At 43.3% G+C, this 18,188-nt stretch overlaps 2 protein-coding genes and 1 long non-coding RNA gene across 3 annotated transcripts; 1 reads left to right on the top strand and 2 right to left on the bottom strand.

The window, feature by feature from the left end:
• Positions 1 to 1,502: 1,502 nt before the first annotated feature.
• On the bottom strand, positions 1,503 to 2,131 carry Nplp2 (Neuropeptide-like precursor 2). Its single transcript, XM_020961693.2, has 3 exons — positions 2,033 to 2,131; positions 1,842 to 1,958; positions 1,503 to 1,772 (listed from the first exon to the last, which is right to left on the bottom strand). The coding sequence occupies exons 1-3, from the start codon at positions 2,075 to 2,077 to the stop codon at positions 1,584 to 1,586; spliced, it is 351 nt and encodes a 116-aa protein (XP_020817352.2). The 5' UTR covers positions 2,078 to 2,131; the 3' UTR covers positions 1,503 to 1,583.
• Positions 2,132 to 2,273: 142 nt separating this feature from the next.
• Positions 2,274 to 3,920, top strand: LOC147643490 (uncharacterized). The gene is made up of 2 exons (XR_015272009.1): positions 2,274 to 2,604; positions 2,740 to 3,920. It is a non-coding gene; the product is annotated as an uncharacterized LOC147643490 (long non-coding RNA).
• LOC110191240 (uncharacterized) lies at positions 3,486 to 9,233 on the bottom strand. Its single transcript, XM_020962018.2, has 9 exons — positions 9,092 to 9,233; positions 8,766 to 9,031; positions 8,163 to 8,710; positions 7,052 to 8,094; positions 4,852 to 6,994; positions 4,627 to 4,770; positions 4,290 to 4,567; positions 4,050 to 4,211; positions 3,486 to 3,750 (listed from the first exon to the last, which is right to left on the bottom strand). The coding sequence occupies exons 1-9, from the start codon at positions 9,112 to 9,114 to the stop codon at positions 3,570 to 3,572; spliced, it is 4,788 nt and encodes a 1,595-aa protein (XP_020817677.1). The 5' UTR covers positions 9,115 to 9,233; the 3' UTR covers positions 3,486 to 3,569.
• Between the last annotated feature and the right edge of the window lie 8,955 nt (positions 9,234 to 18,188).

The following is an 18,188-nucleotide window of genomic DNA, read 5'->3' on the forward strand; positions in this document are numbered from 1 at the left end:
TTTGTAATAATTGCCAGTTACTTATGAGGTTTACAGCTTCAGTATTGGCTCGTCATGTGGTTCGTTAAGTATATGGAGAAGCAATGCTACTATTTAAAGAAGATGTAAGGAAATACTTCCGAAATTTTTAAAGAGGGAACACACTAAAATCATCTTGTATTACACGAAAGGCAAATTACGATTAAGTTAATCTTTGTATTAGATGTTCAGCTAACATACATAGCACATTTATAAACACATTTGTATAATTCAGTTTAAGCCTTTGGGGCTGGCGTCGCAGGCACTTGTAACGAATTACCTAATTTGGTAAACGCATTTTGCAAATTTTCCTGGATGCCCTGCCAGGATTTCTGCAAATCAAATGTTTTGATATTAATATACTATTAAAGTATCTATCGACTGGGCTTACCTGAAGTTCTGGATTCTGAATCATTTCTTGAAATTGGGCTGCAAAGTTCTTGACTTGATCCTGAAGCGCGTCCAAAGGTTTCTGCGTTGGCTCTTCACGAGCAATGCGAGCGGACATGGCCACCTGTAAGCGGAGTTAGATAGTATGGTGAGTCCTTTTTCAGCTCCAGGACATCGGGCATCAAACTTACGGCGCACATGGCGAATAGGAAAAGGATCACTGCCAGCTTGGCCATTTTCAGTTAATTTTTTTCTGCTACTGATGTCAACCTCAAACTGTGGACCTGGGAACGTCGACTTTGGTACTGATCGAGCGCGTGAAAAGCTGCTTATAACGACAGCTAGTTTTACGTTTCAGCTGAATTAGAGGCCGCCTTATCGCACAGCAACTACACAAAGTCAGACTGAATTGACCCGAGTTCTTTTTATAGGTTGCTCTGTCCCTTGGATTTTAGAACTGATTGCTTTTGAGTATATGAATCTTAAATGCGGTGTATGTGTAAATATATACATAGCTTTAACCGACCATTATTACTAAGTGATCAAATTTTTAGTAAGACCAACCTACAGCATTAGCTTTTAGGTTAGACAGGTCAATTTAAATTATCTTGGATCTTACGGTAAAATAGTTTTATAAAATACTAATCAAGAATCACAAAAAAATGAAGCTAACTTCGATAAGCCAAAATGTGTATACCCATGCAGTTATCCATACGAAAGGTACAATAAAATAAATAAGTAAAGAAAGAAAGAAAGAAAATCGATGGATTTTAGATTGTCCTACTTAATAAATAAATATATATTTTTCCAATCGAACATATAAATCTCAAGGGCGTGTCTATACTTAACAGAAACCTAATGTTTAATAACAATAAAGACGAATGGTTTTTATATTTCAAATTGGTACTTTTATTTAACTTATTTTTTCTTATTCAAAGGTCTTGCGGAAGCACAGTCAGAAGGTGAAATACCTGTGACGGAAGACTTCTTTTTACCAAGTGAGAGAAACTCTACCGACTCCTTAAAACTCTTTAGAGTTGTTTGGGAATGGAATTGTGTATTTTGTTGGGAGTTTTAATTAAGAAACGTGATAATTGAGTATACTAAATTGAAATTAAATTTGCATCATTTATTCGGTACATTAGATAACGATTAAATCATCGTCTAAAATAACCTTAGTTCTTCTTGGGCTTGGTGAAATCTTCAACAGCTTTTTGGAAATCCTCAGCAATTTTTTTAAGACCTTCGTTTTCCTGAATGAAATTCTGGAGTTTGGTTTGTAAATCTGCAGCTACTTCCTGGGCTCCTTCGCCAGCCTTCTTTGCGAGAATTTGAGACTTTTCCTCGATATCCTTAAACTGATCCTATTTATTGAAGGAAATGTATATATATATATAGAATTGGGTTATAAGTGGTTTTTTGAGGTTGCTTACCTGGGTTTTTGAGCCTTGGACATATTCAGATGCTCCTTTACCCAAAGCCGCTAAGCTGTCCAAAAGGTTCTGCAAGGCATTGGGCTCCTCCTGAGGTACGCTAGCGGACATGGCCACCTGAAAGCAGAGTCGGCTTAGATTGTGCTCACAGGATAATGACAACCCTCCGATCGCCGGGTGTTCCAACTTACGGAGCACAAGGCAAAGAGAACGAAGATCACTGCAAACTTGGCCATTTTAGGGTATTTTCTGTTACTGCTGCTGGACGGGCGAACGTCGACTTGAGTACTGACTGAGTGAAAGGCAATCTACCCATAACGACACCTCGTTTTGCGCCGCAGACGCCCAGAATTTGAGATCGAGAGTCCGGCTTATCAGCAGCCGCGAAGGTCGGACGCTTAGAAGCGCTTAGAGAACGGCGATAAGCCGACATTTTCCCGTCGGATTGTTCAGATCGACTGCTATAAGTTTTTGGTATATATAAGAATATGTGTGTATAGAGAGAAATGTGTGTTTAAACAGCTAAGCATTATCATTTGCAAATAAGTAATGTTTGTATTAAGCCAAATTACCTGTGACATTGATATTGAGATTTCAATGAATTAAAAGCCTTGACAAATACAATCACTGTGACTGCCCTGATCAAATAAATAAAAGTAACTTTCTAACAACTTAAAGATATATTATAAATATCTATTTTTTTAAGATGTTTCAGTTTTTGGAATTGTCTTGAATAAGATTCAAACCAAAATTAGAATCATAGGTAAGTAAATGGATTTCCTATTCCAAAATAATCATATTTATAATACATTATTTTTATTTTATGCCTCCTGTTTTCTATTTCCCTTATCTCGCTTTACTTTTATTAAGTGTTCTTTATTTTATTTTCGATTAACAGCATCCGTTAATGAAAAGCACGTGGCCATATAGTCTCCTGATAAGAGCTGATGATTTGCCCCACTTTTGAGCAAATTTGCATTGTCATCATACATGTGCCCCTCAACAAAAACAAAAAGAAATAATAATAATAATTCTAATATATTCGGTGGGATTAAATCATAGGTACTTTGATTATGCAGACAGCAGAGAAATGTACGTAATAGTGACTACTATTTACTTACTTTAGAGGCATTAGCTCGCTTTGACCTTCTGGGGTTAAAGCTTTTAAGTTTTTATATGTACTTTTCCGGAATGATTTGCAATTCGGTTTTAATAAAACACACACTGAGCGAACGAAAAGTACAGTTTGTGGTATAGATAAGAGATGAGGGCTCTGAATGGTGACCACATTGTGTTTTTGTTGATATTCGAAGTACAATTGCCAATAGTAAATATACAAAAATATTCTCATGTTGGTTTAACGAATGGTTTGGAGATATATAAATATGAATATGTTAATGTTTATGCATAGTACTGAATCTCCCCGACTAGTTTGTAAGACCTTTCCATTAAAACAATCTAAAGTGAAGTGCGATGTCGAAGGTGTTTCCCACTTGGGGGCAACGAGCAAAACATCAGCAGAGAGGGCTCAAAGGGGTGTGACCCCTTAGTAATTCTTGGTAATTCTGGCCAGACACAAAAACAAACAAAATTTACTGCCAGCAGAAGCCAAACCAGCGAACCCCAGCAATTCCGGCTAATTCGTTTTCATTTGGCGGTATGAAAATATTTTAATTGCAATTTCATCAAGTAGCCTGAGCTGGCAGAGAGCTTTTTGGTAACTTCTTCTTAGAGCACCGAACCAAGGATGTGCTCCGGCACCGGCGGATGGCATTGGGGCAAAGGTGGACCCAGCGTGGGATAGGTTCGCAGGCGAAGCAGCTCCAGGATCGTCTGCAGCTCCAGGACATGGGCATAGTGTCGGCGTACGTTCTCCATTAGTTGCCGGTGGGTTTTGATCTGTGACATTCTGTGGGAAATAATATAAAAGAAAGAACAAGAATCTATGTCAGAATAAGGAACAAGAAATCTTTTAAATCTAGAAACTATGAGCTATACATTTTTTAAATTAGTATCTTTTAAAATTATATTTTAATATAACTATATTCATTATTGAATAAAGGTAAAGTATAAGCATTATTTTCATTATTTCCACCATTTAAAACAATTTATATATAAATTATACTTAACCAAATCCCTTATTTTTGAAGTGTATTTTAAAAAAATTTCAAGGCTAGATTTCTGCCAGTGTACTAAAGGTTATCTTACCGTTCCCGCTGCTCACGATCCCGCTTCTCCTCCAACATTGTGTCGCGTAGGGAATTCTGTAGTGTGACGTCCACCTTGATCCGCTCTATCTTGAGGTCAATGGCGTGGCTTTTTTGCTTTACCTCTAGGGTATGGGCCTTTACCGTGTCGATTTTGAGATTCCTGGAATGGCAACAAACAGAATTTTTGTTTTTGTTCCGCAAATTGCAAATAGATTATGGGAATAAATGTGAGCCTTACACACGATCGATTTGCTTTCTGAAAGCGGCAATTTTCTGCTCGATGACGCGTTCTATGGCACCGGCTATGTACTTCTGACGCTCGGTCTTGACCTTCTCCCAGTTGCGAAGGATGGTAAGGAACTCCAGGGATACTTTGCACCTCTCGATGGCGTCCAGCAAGTACTTTAAATAGGCTATATTGGCCTTGTACAGTTTGTGTTCCCATTCCTTAAAGATCACCTGGCGCCGGAAGACCGCCACACGTTCCATGGCTCTGATTTTCATATTTCCGGCTTCCTGAATAGGGGGAAATCGAGGTGTATATATAGGTATATTAATTGCTCCTCACTTCTCACCTGTATCTGACGATTCACATCGTTGATGTCGTCCATGTGCATGAGAACCGTGTTGGACAGGTTGGTGAAGTCGCCCAACACACCGACCTCCACTTGGCCCATCGTAAGGGTCACCTGGATTGTCATATTCCGCATGTCTTCTAGCTGTTAGAGGGGAAGAAGACATTATTATTTATTATCAATTAGTTTGAGTATAAGCCTAAAAGTATATTGGGAATTACTTACGTAATGCTGGACACTCTCATCCCAGTTGGATTGCGCCTCTACCTTGGACTCACGCAGCGCTGTAATCCCCTTTTGGAGGTGACCACAAAAGGTCTGACTGTCCAGCAGTTGATAACCGATGCCCTTCAGTCGCATCTCGCTCTCCATCTTCTGGCGACGCAGTTTGACAAAGGTGTCCCAGGACTTGGCATCTACCTGCGGCGGGCACTGTTTCGGCAGATCGAATTCGGCGAGATGGTTGAGGAAGTCCTGGACATCGGTGGGCAGCGGGAATGGGGTGCGCTGGCTGGGCTTCCCGCTCAGCTTATTGGAGGCCTCCATGCAGATGAGCACCGAGTTGAATACTTTGGGCGGCAGCTTGGGCCGTTTCTTGAAGAGCTTGGTCATCTCGTGGGTGGCATGCGGCACAGTAGGCAGAAAGTTTGCGCGAAAGTGTCGCTCCACGGCCCTATCCCTGGTCTGTTGGGCCTCCAACCGAGTCCTTACATCTGCCAAGGATTTCTCCCAGAAGTCGGAAAGCTGACCTAAGCGGACGATCAAGTCGCTCAGTTTATCCACATCGCGGCTGAACATCCCGATACGCTTGCGAAGCTGCACGCGCTTGAAGTTGGTCTTCTCCAGCGTCAGAAGACGCACCTGGCCCTGCTTCAGCGCGAAATCATATTTGAGCTTCATGATCATTAGCTCGGCCACGCGCTGATTGAGCTTTAGAATCTGGGAGGCCTTGAGAGCCAGCGTCTTTTCCTCGTTCTCGTGCAGAATACGCAGGTACTTGCGTCGGTCCAGCTCCAGCAGACGCACTGCCTCTTCGTAGGCTCGGTAGATCTTCTGCTCCTCGAGATTGAACTCGTGCGGCTGCTTCTTCGCTACAAACTCCGGTACCGGTATATCCTTTTTGATCTCCTCCTCCCAGAGCTTCTCCAGCACGCCGTCCATCATCACAATGAGAGCACGCGCCCAGAACTCGGTGCTCCAGAGGAGCATGCGACCCTTCTTGCCGCCGGTATCGATGATCTTGGGTTTGCGGCGATTGATTGCCTTGATTTCGGAGTCATCAACCTCCATGATCCGCTCGATCACCTCGTCGTGCTCCAGCGCCGGAACAGTTAGATCGGGCTTCTCGAACTGATCCATGTTGAGCAGACGCAGCATGATGTTCATGTTGTCATAGATCTTGTAGAGCACCACATTCGTGTTCATAACGCTGTCAATGGTGTCCCGTTTCAGCTGCTGGGCCTCGTGGAAGAGCTTGTTGAACTCCTGCTTGAGCGGATCGTTCAGGTAGTAGCGGATCTTGCAATTGTAGTTGAACACCTGGTTGGAGGTCACCATGTTCTTGTCCTGCAGCTGAAAGACGGGCGCCATAATGTGATCGTACACACTGGGCCCCTCCACCACGAACGGCTTGAGTTCTTTTAGTCCCGTTGGGCCCGCAGTCGCGTCCTCCTCCTCGCCCAGCTCCGTGTCCTCCATACCCGGAGGAGGCCCATGGCCCTGAGTCTGGGCTGCCGGCGGCTGGTACTCCTCCTCGCCCAGCGAGACCTGAGAGAGCCGGATATGGTCCTCAAGGTCATAAAAGCGATAGCGATCGAACTCGACCATTTCCAGCTTCCGGCGGAATGCGAAACTCTCGAAGTTGGCGTCTGCGAAGATGGAGCGAACCCGGTAGTTGATGCTGACCGCATCGCGGGTCACCAGGCGCAAGATCCAGTCACGGATACGGGACTGGTCTGCAATGGCCTCCTCCAGCGAAGCGCGCTCCAGGGCACACAGCTTATGGGCCTCTTCGGTGAGCCGGTCCAGCCAGGTGTAGTGGAAGCAAAACTTCTTGAAAATGCCCTTCGTCTTGCCGGTCTTCGAGATGTCGTAGTCTATTAGCTCCGTCACCTTGGCGGAGAACTGATTGATCAACCTGAATAGCTTTTCCTGCTTGAGCAAATCGGCTGGCGAGTACTCCTCCTTCACCTCCTGGCGCATGGTCAGCGGCACGAACATATCTATTTTGTGAACTGTCTGCTCGATATAACAGGGAACGCCCTCCTCCGTGGGCAAAGGCAAGGCCTCGTTGTCCCGCACACAGTCGGCCAGCGAGGGGAGCCGCATCACTCGCATCTTTTGGTCGGCCAGGAGTATGATCAGATATCTGTGGGGGAAATACAAGACTTGGCTATCTATCTTTTCCAACTTCGCGGTTACTCACTTTGAATTGAAACACTCTTTGACCCGCGACAAGTACTCCGCTTGCATGCCAATGTTGAGGAAGCGGCTGACCATGAACGGCTTCTTGGATCGCTTGTGCTGCTTAAAGTGCAAAAGGATGCCACCAAGGCTCCAGGTGATCAAATGTTTGGTCATGCTCATGCCCAGAATGTAGCTAAAGTGCGCAGACTTCGTGGAGGCCACCCATTGCACTTCGTCGCGTTCATTCAGCGTAAACTGATCAAAGTTGAAGGTATTGTACTCGGAGGCTTCGATCTCGATTAACGACCATCGTCCCACCGGCGGCTGGACACAGAAGTAGTTGTACTCCTTTGGCAGGACAAATTCACGGCGATGCAGTCGCCGATCCTTGCCCCAGGTGAAGAGCCACAGCTCGGTGGCATATCCCGGCCGTTTCATTTGCCGCTCCCGATTGATGAAGACCATCAGACGCGGCCCATCGGCCAGCAGGAAGGAGTGCACAAAGACCTGACTCAGTTCCGGTTGATCCATCTCGAAGTAGTGCGTCAGCTTGTACGGCCGAGTCTCGACCTGGACCACCTGCATCATGCGGCTCTGATCCTGGAATACCAACCAGCTGTCGTTAAACTCCAGCTCCATTACGGCTGGCACGTCCGTCTGGAGCTCACACAGGACATGAGCTATGCTGGCTCGCTCGAATTGGATTAGAGTGATGCTGGAGTTCAGGGTGCCAACGGCCACGATGGCCAAACTTCGATGATTAGCCATGGCACAGGCCCATGGCACCACTACCTCGCTGAGAGTGTGACCCTTGGCCAGATCCATCATTGCCACCCGGTCGCTATGCAGGACACAGACACATTCGTCCTTCAGGCCGGGTAGTATACGGAATGTGATCACCGGAGTTCCCGAGGGCACCACACATTCCAGAGTCGGCATCCCGGATTTGTCCAATATTAACTGATCGATGTGGCCTGGCCGACGCTCGGCATATAGCTCCCCGTTCATATTGCTAATAAACCGAACGACATCCTGCAGAGGAGCCTCCATCATCCACTCAAGCTGAAGGAAGTCAAAAGGTACGATTAATGGGATCTATGAAGATGGACAGCTAGGAACATCAAACCCACTTGAAAGGAACCCGATCTCTTCTTCACAAAGAAGACATTCGAAGTGTTGTAAATAACCAGACCGCCTCGGTGGGGGGCTATGGAGTGTGCCCGGGCAGTTGTTAACTGATCTGACTCATAGATCGGACGCCATTGGTGCTTGAGGCTAAAACCCGCCAATTCCACCAGGGACATGACACCATAGTCATTCACCACATACAGGTAATCATCATCGCCAAAGGTGAGGAAACGCTCGTTGCCGACGGACTTGAGAAAATCATTGGTTACCTCTAGATTCACCACCTTGTGCAGGCTGGACTCCTTTTCCATGGTGCATATCTCATAGTTCAGGATGGTCATCTCCTGCTTGTGGAACTGCACAATGGTGGGCAATGTGTTGCAGCTCAGCACAAGGGTACGCGGCACGGTGGCCACCAGGGTGTTCTGCCTCAGGATCAAAGTGGAGTTGCGGTAGTTGAAAACGGCCAGCGGATAATTGGGATGTCCGCCAACACCGACCAGCATGTCGAACTCGGAGAATCGGATATCCGAATAGGAAATCATTTCAGCTACCAAAAAAAAGGGATTTGAGAAATTGTTTTAAGTCCTTTTCCCGCTACTCACGGGGAATGACGCTGAACTTGGTAAAGTCCGGATACCGATAGACAAAGATTTGTGGTCGCAGAATCACCTCGGCAAAGGCAAATAGCGGAAAGCGATTGTGGCCAGCGAAAACACTGATGCTCAGTCCGGTGGCCACCGTTTCCGGTTTGAAATAGCTGACAGCCTTTGTCTGCATATGGATAAACTTGATCGTGTTGCCGTTGCGCAAGCACAGGACATCTGGGCCCACATTCATGATGGTGTCCCTGTCCCAGATGTTGCACCAGCTGTGTGTGGTTTAACCAAGTCATATATCTGCATGGCGTGTAGATTCCCTTTAAACTTACCAAACTGTCGAGGTAATATTCATGTTGATCCGTTTCAATGCCGGCGAGTTACTAAACTAATTGCTAGTCAAGAATGAGGCAAAGGTTGCTAGGATTCTTGATTTTTTAGCCCAAGTTTGTTTGGTTTCCTTGGTTATTTGAGTATGTTTTAGATACAAAATAAGTATGACACATGACTAAAGTAATTCCTCAAGTTTTCTAATTGAATTAAAGCTCCCTGTATTGCATTGTGCTACTTTCAAGGACCAATGGTGTAATTTTCCCCATTTCCCGCCTTCAAATTTCCCAAGGCGACCCCCCTGCAAATTGTCCTCCGACTTTCTCGTAATTGTACACACAATAAAAAAGTGCCGCGACTATAAATATAAAACCCAATGCCTCAGACAGCCGCTGCCTTTGGCGCAATTATATTTGTTTGTTTTTGTTCCCTGACTGAACGTTACTTTAAAATTTGATGCGGCTTGTTATTTTTATTGCCAAAGCGTTATGGCTAATGGGGTTGCCTTTTTTACCAACGACGCTAAGCGGTGATAGGTAATTTTTTTAGGGGTCACCGGAGAGTCATTTTGTATGTGTTTGCGGTCAGTATTAAATTTCTGCCAATTTACCAGAATATATTTCAGAGTATAGCCAAATTTGTAAACGCTTTAAAGAAATATATAGATGTAGAAATACGAAATAGAAAATACAAACAACATGGTAACCGAAAATAATGAGGCAAAATTAGTTTAGAAATTGGCTTAAATGCACATAAATTAAATCACTCTGCCATCGATTTATCCTTCGTGCGGGGCAATTAAAAACATTTTAGCACAGATTTTCATTTACACGGGGCCATAAATTTTGTTAAAAGCCCGAAATATGTTTAAAATAAAATCGCAAAGCCCGGCTCAGCAAACGACAACTAATGGCTAACAGCAAATAGAATGCATGTTTAACTGGGCCAACAGCGGAAATGGTCTTTAGGCAGCCGCCCGATTTTAGCCCAGATTTGTTTGCTGGCCATATAAAAACTAATTTGCCGGGGTTTACTATTTAAATTTGTTAAGCATTCCCCGGCGCACTCAAACAAATTAGTTTCGAAAAGCCGGTCCCCGAATTTAATATTAATGTTTGGATTTCCTTCTTTCCATTTCCTTCGTGGAGAAATGCTAATGAATAAAGAAATGGGCAATCTCGGCGACTCATGTGGGTTACGGAGAGAGAGTCCTCTGTGTTGGGTCAAAAGGACAACCCCTCTTTTGTTGGTTCCTTGCCAGACTCTTAGCCATCTGCCAGCCAATTGTGTGGCCTATTCTGGCATTGCCAGCTTGTTGACACAACGCGACGACGACGACGACGGAAGGAAGGAAAGAATTTTCAGCACATCAGCGCAATCTTTTGCTACAAAGTTGTTGCCTTTTTTTATGAGGGTCGTCGCTACCTGTAGAGGATTTGCCGTGTCCCGGCGTCATGTTCTCGTTGACGTTGTCTGGCCTTTATAAAATATTTATTGCAGCCAGCTTGGTGGGGTGGCTTTTGGGCTGGGAGCCCCTTGGGGTGGGGTTATTAACATGTTAAGCAGATAAAAAGAAAATTGTAAGAAATTTGGTTCGTTTTGAATGAAAATGGTGCTCCTTTGAATAGAGTTTGGGAATTTCTAGGAGGGATCTTGAATTCACAATCGAATGCTTTCGAAATACAACTAAATATTTTTGCATATTTATTATGTGAGTTTTTAACATTAAACGATGGCATGTGTGTCCTGTCTGAGACCTTTATCCTGCGGGTCATTTGCCATGATAATTCATATCCCGGCCTCTGACATTATCGTATTTATTAACATATATCTCGGCACAATTATCGGTTGACACAACGCCGCCAGCTGATGCAACATATTTCCCCGAGCGGAGGACGTTGGTTGGGTTGCTACTTATGGCACAATAATGATTTACATTGCATGGTTAATGCGTTTTTAATGAGGGCCTGCATAACGTATTAAAAAGTTTTTCGGGTGCAGCAACGAAACTTGTCACCGGGGAGAAGAGATTCGAGATTCCCGAGTCCCCAGCACAATGAAAACTTGTCTGTCTTGCCGCAGAGCCCGCCGCCTTAAGCGTTTCCCAAAACTTCTCGGCGGCAGGGACTGGGAGTCATTAACATTAAAGACATTCAGCGTGTTGCCGACATGGTGCAGAGAGATGGCGAAAAAGTTCGTCCCCTCATATGAGAGGAGGACAGGTCCGTACTCTATGGCCGCAGCACTGCAGGGGCACATAAATAATTGAGTGGCGCCCCAAAGTAGGCAGCAAAATGCAGGCGGCAGGCGGCAGGCGGCAGGCGGAAACCGGAAACTGGCAAGCTGCAAACTGCAGACAGCAGGTGCGGCCAGCGGATGTTAAATAGGGGGGCTCAAGGGGGCGGGTGGCTCAAGGGGGTGGTGGCTCAAGGGGTACTGTGGAGGGAGAGCTACTTGGTTATGCGCTGGCTGCGGGCTGCATTCACTTAAATGAAGAAGCCGCAGGCCTCAAGCAAATGGGCTTGCTCTTGATGTTTGGTTTTCTATTCGTTTAAGAATATATTACCTTTGAATTAAGAGTAAATCCAAGAGATGTAAGTTAAATTTAATCAGAGTTGCAATTTATAGTTTATCTTCGAGCGAGCTGTTTATGAGCCACTCTCATCGCCTTTTTTGTTTTGCAAAACTGGCATCTGATTATAATGTGCTGCTATGCACATGCCGAGAGCCGTTGACGCGCAACTCGTTAAATTTCCATCAGGGTGCGTGTTGTGCACCATATTGCCCCTAAATGTCAACCAACTTTCACAGGAGAAGGTTGGAGCTCCGGCAATGAACTGTGATGTCCTCACGTATTCGCATGATATCGATTTGACTTACAAAACCCATACCCAAACCCATCCATACACACACACACTCTCGCTTAGCTGTCACACATGTCCGTAATTGATATTTTATGAATGAAATGTAAACACTTTTTTACGATGCCGGTCAGAGAGAGTATTACATTGGGTAGAGCAACTTCGATATTGAAGAGAATGCAGATATTGACATAAGAAGAAAGATCAGTAATAGAAGCTACTTAAAATACCTACATAAACTCTAAAAATATGTCTAAAATATATTATAAAGAAGGAAGAATGGCGATGGTATCGGAAATCGATCATAACTCAGCTTAAATATGACTCCTTCACAGGGTTATAAGCTTCTGATACAAATAATAATACCAAGCAAGAATATATATAAAGATGTAATAAAAATTAAACCGATTTACACATAAACCAAATACTTTATTTCGCCAGATTTCAGTGAAAGAAGTCTCTACAACTTTCTGTTATATAGAATATTATAACCACAAATATTTTACAGCAACACAAAACTTTATTGCAGTTTTTAATACTTCACAAATTTTTTGAAAGCATTTCCTGTCGCTTCCCCAGTGTGCAAGCGAGTTTCGGAGCGAAGCTTCAAAATGTTGTCAAAAACGAAAGAATTACCCAACTGCCGGGTTCCAGAGCGCTCGTCAACGCCTTTTTGGCCCCAAACACAATTGCCAGGACACCATATAGCCATAAAAAGCCGAGAGCCAAGAGGCGGCCAGCCGTAAAGAGCTCTCCAAAGCACTTTCATACCGATATGTGTATGCCATTAAACTCCGCATTGCCCCCTAGCTCTTAACCCACGAGGAGCAGCATGCATTTATACAAATATTGCATTAAACATACAAACACACACACTCTCTCTCCATATATGTTTTCAATTCATTTGCACATAAACAAGTAAAAACTGAAATTGTTTATTATACAAAGGCAATTTATTGATGATGTCTTTTAATCGAGTGTTTTCCCAGCGGTTTGTTATCACTGAAAACGTTTATTTTAATTATTCGTTCGAGTTGTGCATGCACAACAACAACAACAACAAAAAATATGCAATTTGTTATTTTTTCCCCTTTGCTTTTATTTTCAATATATTCACTTTATTTTGAAGAAAGAAGCAGCCTGCTCTCAATGTCTTCTTGGATGGCCAACGGTGCGTATGATTGACGTAGTAGTAAAAAATTTATGAGCTCAATTGAATTGTGTTTTTTTTTGTGATTTTTACGGAAAATATTCTCCTTATGCTCTTATTTGATTTTGAGCAATCTCAGTTATTGCCTCTCCAAAACAGAATAACATAGGCGAAACTGTTTTGTTATCACAAGTGTGATAGATTTGACAATGTGTGCCACTCGAGAGATACATCTTTGCTGTATACAAGTATTCGCGTATCTGCCACAAGACGTGGCAGGCGTGGCATATATATCTGTCACTGACAAAATCAGTACGGACTTGCTTGTTTAAACTGCCGCTGGCATATGCAGGACCCACTACACAATGATATATGATCTTGGCTTGGAGGCACAATTACCCAAAGACACAGATCTGCGAGCCGAGAAGTAGGCGAAGTAATTCAAATGTCCCAGCCATAAATCACTTCCAATGCGTTCCGGCTCGAAACTAGGAGGGAGGAAATCTGTTTGCAGATAAGCTGAGCGAGCGAACGAGCCACTGGCAGGACCTTATTGAATCCTATAGTCTATTCTAGGCTAGGGATTCACAAAGGGAACACAGCTTGCCTTTATCTATATATGGAATATAGATGGGAATCTAAGGGGAGGTACACAGAAAACCTTCCAATGTTAGTTGTTTTAATAAGTATTTAAGAACAAGTATCGCAAGAGTTAATGGTTTGAGTTACATACTTAAAAATATCAATTAAACATCAATTAATTAGTAAATTTCATAATATTTATAAAGTTTTCTAACCATAGATTGACTGAGAAACAAATTGCTAAACGCTTGCAACCACTGGTTAAGGTTTTATTTTAACTTCTATCAGCTTTGCATTTCCTTATATCCTTTTATTTGATAAAATGCATTTTAAAGATAAAACCATTATGATTATTAATATTTTAGTAAATAAAGCAAATTAAGGAGCCTATTTTGAATCCCTTTTCTTCACTGTGCACTTTACCCGTTTGGCAAACAAGCTACTCATCAGCCAATTGCAATCTAATCTTCTCTTGCCGTCGCAATCTCTGTTCACTCATTTCGTTAGGCAAATCTCTGCTGTTCTCTTCATCATCAGGACGATTCATTCAAAATTCATCAATGGGGCATAAAAGTATGCTGCGGCAAAAAAAAAATGCCCAAAAATATCTTCGATAGGTGCCGGAAAGTTGTCAAACGTGTGGCACGTTCTCAATTGCCAATGTTTCTTCTCTTTTGCTGCCACTGTTTGTTCTTGTTGTTGCATTACTTGTTGTTTTTGTATTTGTTGTTGTTGTTGTCATCAGCATAATTTGCTTTCAAGTGAAACTTTGGGCTAGGCCCCCGAGACAGAGCTCACGACTTGGGAACCAAGGACACCCCATACAAGAATACTTGGCTCGATTTATTTCGAAACACTTGAAAGAAAAACCTGGACAATGTTATTAAATAATTAATATATAAGTGTATTACTAATTAATAAAAATATGTATTTTAAATAAGTCTATACATTTGAGTAGTTCTTAAATGTTATTGAACATATTCCTAGATTTATGCGAAGCACGTAAAAGAAAGCATCGGAAATGTAAATGGATACTTAATATATAAATGTATAATTCATTTTAATAATAAGACTTTACAAATTCTTATTCTTTAATTGTTAATAAATACATTACCTAAGCTTGTTAGATATAAATCTGCATACATTTTTATTCCTGTGCATCAGAATACACGTTATCATTGCGACACGTAAGCAGAGTTGATTTCTGCGGCAAGGGGCGCTGGGCTGAGACTGGGTTTCCCAGTGGGCGTGGCTGGAAAACTGGGAGAGGCTGTGTGGAATGGGTGTGGAATAGGCTGCTCAGGTATGCCGTTTGCTCAAATCTGAAATTGAGCATGGAATTTGCGTAATATGTAGGCGTGTGTGTGTTTGTCTCCATCTTCATGTGTGGAGTATGCATGTGCGTGTGTGAAGAGCATTTATCGCATGCAAATATGTGTGAAGGCATTTCCTTCCCAGTCATCCCGCTCATCCACTCCCCTCTCTTCCCTTAGCTCATCAGGCTTCTCCTCTATCTTTTTGCCTTTTTTTTGTATGAGCTTGTGCGTATGAGTTACGTGCTTGGAGCTACAAATATTACGCATACGCACTGTTGCTGCCAAAATGATAGTGAGAAAATTTCATTAGCTATCGGTGGAGTCCATTGATTGGGGAGGTAAATGAAGTGATGGGAAGGTGTGCACAGATTTATGGATTTATTTTTATAACAAAAGAAGCATTCTTTTCACAAATAATTGGATATTATTTTAGTTTACTTTCCTAACATATATCTGCACTTTCTTTGATCACTTAAAACTCTATCTCTCGCCACTGCTAGCTGCTTTAACTATTGTTTTGTCATTGCCTGCCTGTCCTGCTTATGTGCTAAACCAAAAGCCAGACACCACAGGACCCTATATCATTCGCTCGAGCTCCCACTCCCACTCGAATCCTTTTTGCCCGCCCTCATGGAGTCATTTGAAAACTCACCGCACACGTTTGCTGGCTGTCGTGTTGCGTCTGGCACGGAAATGAAGTTAATTTATGGTGCTAAAAAGGATTTGACTGTCTCTGGCCTTCGCCCCAGCCAGTTTGTTTTGGATTTTCGCTCCCCTATGTTCTCTAAAAGAATAAAAATGGGAGGAAAAAAGTAGAGAGTGAAGCGCGGGCTTTGGTATCACTGCCATAATGATTTGTGTGCTTAACGCGGCGCCGTCGTCGCCGTGCTAAATTATAAACTATCTGGCGTATGCACAAAACTTTTACGTTCTCCCCCCCCCCCCCTCCAAAACATATGTGTGTGTGTCTGAGGTGTGAGGGTGTGAGCTGTGAGCCGAGACTGTGGCGACTTAGTCGCAAAGTTTTGTTGAATTTGTGGCTAAAAGTTATAATCATATCAGAACCAAGTTGCCCCCGGCTCCCGGTGTCGTCGCCCATTTCCACAGCCTGACAAACCAATTCTAATTACCATTTCCGTTAACATTAATTAGCATGTCTGTGTTTTTCGGTAAATGGCTTTTCATTTCAGCCAGCAGCACTGTCATTGGCCTTGCTTGCCGAGCTTTTGAGGGTTGGGGAATTATGCAAAATAGAAGCTGGAAAAGATGATGACGATGGCGATGATGGCGTCATAATGGCAGTTGAACACTCCGGACAGGTAAGGCAGGTTGACTTGAAGTGAATTATTTGTATGCCCTCATAGAGAGTGTTGGGATTTTATGTAAGGGTTGGTCACATTTGCTAGTCAAATATTAAACCAAATGAAAATATATTTCCTTTCCATTCGAACCATTTAATTAGTTACTTTTATAAGTTACCTTAAGCTTTAGAAATCCTGGAATATCCTTGTGTCTTTAGAGTATTTTTTCTTCGATTTTGAAGCTTCCGCCAGGATCCATCGCTGGCATATCTGACTATCAAAGCGCTTGCAGACTTTCATTAACTTGTCATTGGGGTTTTTTCGAAAAATGTCAAGCCGAGACGGCGGCAGACAAAACAAAAGCCCCACCTGACTGAGCACCGAATTTGATTTTTCCATTCTTGTTTTTTTTTGTTTTCGCTCGTTCTCGTTTTTTTTTTTGGCAAAGTCAATGCCATTTTTGGTTTTTATTGTTGTCTTCTCGACGGCTGCTGTCTGCATCTGATAAATGCCTTCAGGTGGGACAGCGGCAAAAAGAGAGAGCAAGGACATAGTCTCGATTTACGGCCTTTGAGATATCTGATTGCGAGCTGGGAATCGTGAAAGTACTATATGCGGCTTTTGGCCCTGCACATGCAGCGCGGGGAGGGGGAAAGGGGAAGCCGAAGCACTGACATTTACTTAAGTTACTCCCCAGATGCAACCGTGGAGCGGAGCAGTTATCATAACAATTATGTTGCATAGACAATGGCAATCACAAAAGGAGGAGTCCTCCGACGCCTCAAACAATGCCATAAAACAATGGAGAGTGCAGCTCGCTGGATTGCTCTGGGCATTGTAGTTTGCAAATTAAATAATTCCCAGTTACATTTCCGTTGCGTCGACAATATTATTTCCCATCCTCCTCTCAACTTCTTTTAGCCCGCCCAGCTGAGTTGTTTCCGAGTGCTAATTGTGCAGTTGCCGTTGTCGCATTTTGCCTTTTGTTTGAGTCCTGCATCCTGCGTCCTGCGTCCTGCGTCCCCGGCGCTGAGCTCTGGCTCCTGGCTCCTCGTCCGTCCATCCTCCTTGGTTGCCCAGCGTCCTGTGGGCAATCTCTGGAGTTATGCGACTGCAATAACACTAAATTGGTCTGATATCTCGCGGTTTTTGCCGTTGCGTTGCATCCTGCAGCGGAGCTAATTAACCCATTACTGCTGAGTGTCCTGGGAGTAAGCCAATAATGAAATCTGGAGAAAATGGTAGGAGTTTTTTGGTTAAGCACTGGACGACCGGCACTTTTGACAAATTGAAAAGGGGGGAGAGCACAGGCGCTTATACCAAAAATGATCTTTGGGTATATTAAATGGGAATTTTTCTGGATTTAGTATAATTGTATAGCCTTGCTGGGTTTGATAGTTTATAATATAATCATAATTTTAGTCAAAAGTTTGCAACTCAGCATGGGCTGGATCGAAAAACTATATCATATAGGAAATGATCGTTATATGCATGCCTAACTCTCCCTCTCTCTCATTGGGTATCTCTGAAGATCTCTCCCTCACTCTCTCTCTCTATCCCTCTCTGCCTATTTCTCTAGCTATCGGCTTCCCTCTCGAGCTCGCGCTCTCAATTTCTCCGCTCTTCTCTTCGCTCGCAGAGTATAAATAGAGGCGCTGGCATCCCGCTGACCTCATTCTGTTCGCGGCCTTCCCAGTGTTTACATCTAAAGTGATAGTGATCGAGGTAGTGATAGTGATTGCGCTTCGCCCCAAACATATCACCTGGTCAATGCAATTCATCAGGATAAACAGGAAGAAGCTCACCTCGATGACATCATGAGAAGCTTAATTGAAGTTGACTAGGAATATAACTCAACACTGGAAGGAATTAAAAAGTCGGTAAGTCAT

The sequence above is a fragment of the Drosophila serrata genome, unplaced genomic scaffold, assembly GCF_035046125.1.
Source record: "Drosophila serrata isolate PLE 108 unplaced genomic scaffold, ASM3504612v1 contig_272, whole genome shotgun sequence".
Lineage (NCBI taxonomy): Eukaryota > Metazoa > Arthropoda > Insecta > Diptera > Drosophilidae > Drosophila > Drosophila serrata.

Excerpts from the sequence above, each read along its gene's own strand:
- Nplp2 (XM_020961693.2), bottom strand. The coding sequence starts at position 2,077 with ATGGCCAAGTTTGCAGTGATCTTCGTTCTCTTTGCCTTGTGCTCC. Across the intron at positions 1,959-2,032 it reads TTCTCTTTGCCTTGTGCTCC|GTGGCCATGTCCGCTAGCGT; the intron begins GTAAGTTGGAAC and ends CTCTGCTTTCAG. Across the intron at positions 1,773-1,841 it reads TCCAAGGCTCAAAAACCCAG|GATCAGTTTAAGGATATCGA; the intron begins GTAAGCAACCTC and ends TTCAATAAATAG.
- LOC110191240 (XM_020962018.2), bottom strand. The coding sequence starts at position 9,114 with ATGAATATTACCTCGACAGTTTG. Across the intron at positions 4,568-4,626 it reads ATGTGAATCGTCAGATACAG|GAAGCCGGAAATATGAAAAT; the intron begins GTGAGAAGTGAG and ends CCCCCTATTCAG. Across the intron at positions 3,751-4,049 it reads GATCGTGAGCAGCGGGAACG|AATGTCACAGATCAAAACCC; the intron begins GTAAGATAACCT and ends TATTTCCCACAG.